The following is a 5,167-nucleotide window of genomic DNA, read 5'->3' as shown; positions in this document are numbered from 1 at the left end:
CGGTCAGTTCTGCTCGCATCGAACACTCTTCTGACAGGATAGGGGCCAATGGGGGCTGCTAGGTGGAGGTGGGCTTGTCCCTTTCTCCCCCATCCCTAATTCCTGAGGAAAAAAAAAAAAAAAAAAAGGCCAAAAAAGACCTCCCATTCAAAGAAAAAGTCTTTTTTTTTCATATCTAAAAGAAATTAAATAAAAAATAAAAAATAATTATTACCTCTTTTTAAATGATTTGATGCAACTGTTTAATAATTGAAACTAATAATATTTTAATAAAAACAGTAAAATTAATAATCATAACGATAATACTAATAGTATTTTGATAAAAATATGTTTTAGTAAAAAAACAATAACATTTTTTGAATATTTTAATAATAATAATAATCGATATTAATATATGAACTAAATTAATATATTTTTTTAAGGTTTTCTGCTAGTGACGGTCGCCAGCTTTTTTCCACGCTACGTCGCCATAATTCCTTGGCAAAATGCTTCCTAGTCTTTTTACGTCCATGTCAATGATGTCAGTGCAGTCGTTGTTCATTTTCGTTAATTAATATCAGGATTCGAGTGGCTATTTCAATATTATTAACTATCCCCCGGAGCCAAATGGCCAATGGATTTCAATGGACCAATAACTCCAAAAAAATTATATGTATCTACTAAAGAACAGGACTCGCGCTGCCTTTAAAAGCCCCTCACATACCCTGTGCCACCACCACCACCACCACCACACAACCCTCAATGGAATCCTCGGTCCCCTTGTACTCATCATCCTATCTTTTTCTCCTACTTCTCCCATCCCTCTCCCTCCTTCTTCCTCCTCCACAAGCAACAGCTTCTCCACTATCCGAGACCACAGCTCTCCTCCACTGGAAATCCACTCTCCAAGACCCCTCACGAGCTCTCCGCTCATGGGCCGCCCTCCACAACTCCACCACCACCTCCCCATGCTCATGGCTCGGCATCACATGCACCAGCTCCCGCATCACCAAGCTCAGCCTCCCGCGAGCCGGCCTTATCGGCACCCTCGACGCCCTCGATTTCTCCGCCCTTCCCTCCCTCGCCGTGCTCAACCTCCGTCGCAACTTCCTCGCCGGCGCCATCCCTGCGGCCGTCGCCAACCTCTCGGGCCTCGTCTCGCTCGACCTCTCCCACAACCGCCTCTCTGGCGGCCTCCCCGCATCGCTCGCCACCCTCTCCCTCCTCGTAAAACTCGACCTCTCTGCTAACGAGCTCACCGGAGAAATCATTCCAGCCCTCTTCGCCAATTGGACTAGACTCACCTACCTTCAACTCCAACAAAATCAGCTCACTGGAAACATCCCGACCGAAATCCGCCACCTTTCTAATCTCCGTATCCTTCGTCTATTTGACAACCAACTACGTGGCTCCATACCTCGTGAACTAGGCGATCTCAGGAGTTTGGTCCAACTAGATTTGAATTCCAACAACCTCACCGGCTCCATTCCTCGATCCCTAGGCAACCTAACAAGGCTGGCCATACTGCGTCTCTCTTATAACCAAATCTCCGGCAACCTTCCTCATGAACTAGGCAACTTGTCCAACCTTGGCGTCTTGTCCCTGTTCACAAACCAGCTCTCCGGACCCATCCCTCATGAGATAGGGGGCCTCCAAAGCCTCGAGCTGCTTGGCCTGAGCCAAAACAGACTCACCGGTCCCATTCCGCCGTCCATCGGCAATCTGAGCCAGCTGTTTATTTTGTATGTAAACCAAAACCAAATCTCCGGTGGGCTTCCACCAGAGCTGGGAAAGCTTGCGAATTTAGAAAATGTGCATTTCGCATATAATCTTCTGGCAGGTTCCATTCCTTCTAGCTTAGGAAACTTGACCCAGCTAAACCTCTTGTACCTCCTCTTCAATCAATTAACTGGTCCCATCCCCCATGAGTTAGGGAAGCTGGAGAACCTGGAGGTCCTGATGCTCGCCAACAACTCTCTGACGGGCTCCATTCCTTCCAGTTTCCAAAAGTTGACCCAGCTACAAGTTCTGTACGTCGGCATGAACCAGATATCTGGGTCCATCCCTTCTTATCTCGGAAACCTGACCACGCTCCAATCCTTGTCTTTTTACGGCAATCAGATCTCAGGAACCATCCCACATGAACTAGGAAATCTAGTGAACTTGACTGATCTGATCGTTTCCAGCAACCAGATCTCGGGTTCGATCCCGACATCTTTATGCAACTTGACTCGCCTATCATACCTCGAGGTCTTCGAAAATCAATTATCCGGTCCTTTGCCGCGAGAAATGGCTAATCTCACGAGCATGGTGAACCTTCAATTAGGTTACAACAATTTTTCTGGCTCCCTACCTTCAGATTTATTCAAAGGAGGACAGCTTCAGTGGCTTTCCATGATCAACTCCCAGTTCGAGGGCCCAGTGCCACAAAGCTTGCGAAACTGTACTCGGTTAGTGAGGATCGAACTTGAGGGAAACCAGTTGACAGGAGATATCTCCCAAGTCTTTGGGGTGTATCCAGATCTGGACCTCATAGATCTAAGTTACAATAGACTCTACGGCGAGCTCTCGGCAAACTGGGGAGCATGCCGTAATCTGACCACCTTACACATGTCGGGGAACATGATCGGCGGGAAGATACCACCTGAACTTGGTAGATTGCCTCACCTTGCATCGCTTGACGTCTCTTCCAATCAGCTATTCGGAGAGATTCCAAGGGAATTGCTTCGTTTGGCTTTGCTCGAGCTGAATTTAAGCAACAACCAGCTCTCAGGAGTGATACCTTTGGAAATTGGTAATCTGTACAGTATGACCGCTCTTGATCTCTCAATGAACAGCTTCACCGGCGCGATACCGAAACAGTTGGGAGACTGCACCCAGCTGCGCATCTTGAAGTTGAGCATGAATGGCTTGAATGGAAGCCTGCCACTCGAGGTCGGGAATCTTGTAAACCTACAAGAAATGCTTGATCTCAGTCATAACTCGCTCACTGGAGTCATCCCGCAACAATTTGGCAAGCTAGTGATGCTAGAAAACCTAAACCTCTCGCACAATCAACTGTCGGGCTCCATTCCATCATCTTTCGAAGGCCTGCTCAGCTTGTCGTCGCTCGACTTATCGTACAATGATTTGGTGGGTCCGCTGCCTAAAGATCGATTCTTTGATCAGAAAGCTCGAGCAGAGTGGTTTCAACACAATAAAGGTTTGTGCGGCGATTTGCATGGTTTGCCTCCATGCCCGTCATCTATCAGCCAACATCATCATCCAAGGAATGCTCGCAAGCTGATTCTTTCGATTGTTTTCCCCACTATTGCCGTGCTTCTGCTTTTGGTTACATTCGTAGTCTTCCTGTTTCTTAGGAGAGCAAAGCCTATGAAGGAGGAGGAGAGGGAAGTCCCAGTCAAGAATCTATTCTCGATACTGAATTTTGATGGGGAGGCTGTACGCGAACAATTTGATGGAAAGGCTATCTATGAAGAAATTATTGATGTCACGGAAAACTTTGATGAGAAATACTGCATCGGGACGGGAGGATATGGCAGTGTCTACAAGGCACGGCTTCGAACGGGTCAGGTAGTAGCTGTGAAGAAGCTTCATCCATCGGAAGAAGTAGGTGATGAAAGAGGCTTTCAGAATGAGATCCAAGCATTAACCGAGATTCGCCATCGTAACATAGTGAAGTTGTATGGGTTCTGCTCCCATGCTCGATGCATGTTTCTCATTTATGAGTACATGGAAAGGGGAAATATGTCGGCCACCTTAAGCAGCCAAGAGGCAGCCATGGAGTTGGATTGGAATAGGAGAGTAAATATCGTTAAAGATGTGGCACATGCTTTATCCTATATGCACCATGATTGCACTCCTCCAATTGTGCATAGGGACATATCGAGCAAGAACATTTTGTTAGATTCCGACTTTAATGCTTATATTTCAGACTTTGGAATAGCAAGAATTTTGAAGCCCGATTCGTCAAATTGGAGCGCCCATGCAGGCACACTTGGATATATGGCACCAGGTAAACTACTCGGCCAATATTATTATGCTAATTTAGCAAAGAAACTTAGTATGACTTAAATTTCTAAAGTTACATTGTTGCCTAACGAATATTAAAGCAACTATGTTTTTTTAATTATTATACTTCATTATTTTTGAATATGATTATTTTATCAAAATATATATTGCAATTTCTTTCTAGCAGGGAATATTAAATACATAAGTTTTGGTATGTCAGTATGCTGAGAGAAATATAATTACTCGCTATTTGAATTATATATTATAAGGAAACATTTTGCCAACAACACGCATACCTACCTCTTGTTTTGATAACAAATTATGACTAACTTTTTTTTTTTTGCTCTTTTATACAGAGATTTCGTATACAATGAAGGTCACCGAGAAATATGATGTATACAGTTTTGGTGTGGTGATATTAGAAGTAATGCAAGGAAGGCATCCAAGTGACCTTATGTCCTCGCTATTATCGCATGGCCAGAACATGCTTCTTAAGGATGTGTTAGACCAACGCATCTCACTTCCCACACTTCAAGTTGCAAATGACGTGATATTACTAGCTAAGGTAGCACTTGCATGCATACGTCCTAATCCGGATGCTCGACCAACAATGAAACATGTGTCCCAGTTATTCACTTCTAACAAAGATCAGAGTTTGTTAGACTATTTTCATACAATTAAACTACATCAGTTAATGAATTTACAAGTGTAGGTTGAATTTTGGGTGGTCAAGAGGCCCAAGACACAGGCAGTATGGGTGTTAAGGTGTGTAGGATTTATTATGTTCACCGTATGACACTTAAAAATGTCAATGTATCCATATATTGTTACAATGTTATAAGTATCCTAGAAGCAAGAACTCTTTACATATGTAATCTTTTCATTATTATTTTAAAGAATATGAATTAGATCTTTTGAGTCTGTTTTCCTTCAGTGGAACTCATGATACTGCTTTGGGAGAACAAGGGGAAGCTAAGGCGGGGTTAAGTTACACACCTGAGCCTTACTCCCTATACAAAAGCCTCTACTGAAAGGGCTGGGGCTGTTAGGTTCTGTTCGCCCAACCTTGCATAATGTTTCCATGTTTCTCAGCTTTTTCTAGCTTTTTACTGTTTGCTTTTCAGTTATCGGATGATCCGTTAGTGGAAGACAGCTTCTTTAGACTAACAAATGCACA

The 5,167-nt window shown here is 43.9% G+C and overlaps 1 protein-coding gene across 1 annotated transcript; it reads left to right on the top strand.

Annotated features, from left to right (window-relative positions):
- Positions 1 to 736: 736 nt before the first annotated feature.
- LOC103721575 (uncharacterized) lies at positions 737 to 4,864 on the top strand. The gene is made up of 2 exons (XM_026810218.4): positions 737 to 3,994; positions 4,347 to 4,864. Exons 1-2 carry the CDS (start codon positions 742 to 744, stop codon positions 4,700 to 4,702), a joined length of 3,609 nt encoding a protein of 1,202 aa, XP_026666019.4. The 5' UTR covers positions 737 to 741; the 3' UTR covers positions 4,703 to 4,864.
- The last annotated feature ends 303 nt before the right edge of the window (positions 4,865 to 5,167 follow it).

Source organism: Phoenix dactylifera, chromosome 6 (assembly GCF_051530095.1).
Source record: "Phoenix dactylifera cultivar Ajwa chromosome 6, Ajwa_hap1_PhDact_Kaust_v1.1, whole genome shotgun sequence".
Lineage (NCBI taxonomy): Eukaryota > Viridiplantae > Streptophyta > Magnoliopsida > Arecales > Arecaceae > Phoenix > Phoenix dactylifera.
Note: the sequence above shows the minus strand (reverse complement) of the source record. Positions and strands in the feature narration are given on the sequence as shown.

Excerpts from the sequence above, each read along its gene's own strand:
- LOC103721575 (XM_026810218.4), top strand. The coding sequence starts at position 742 with ATGGAATCCTCGGTCCCCTTGTACTCATCATCCTATCTTTTTCTCCTA. Across the intron at positions 3,995-4,346 it reads ACTTGGATATATGGCACCAG|AGATTTCGTATACAATGAAG; the intron begins GTAAACTACTCG and ends TCTTTTATACAG.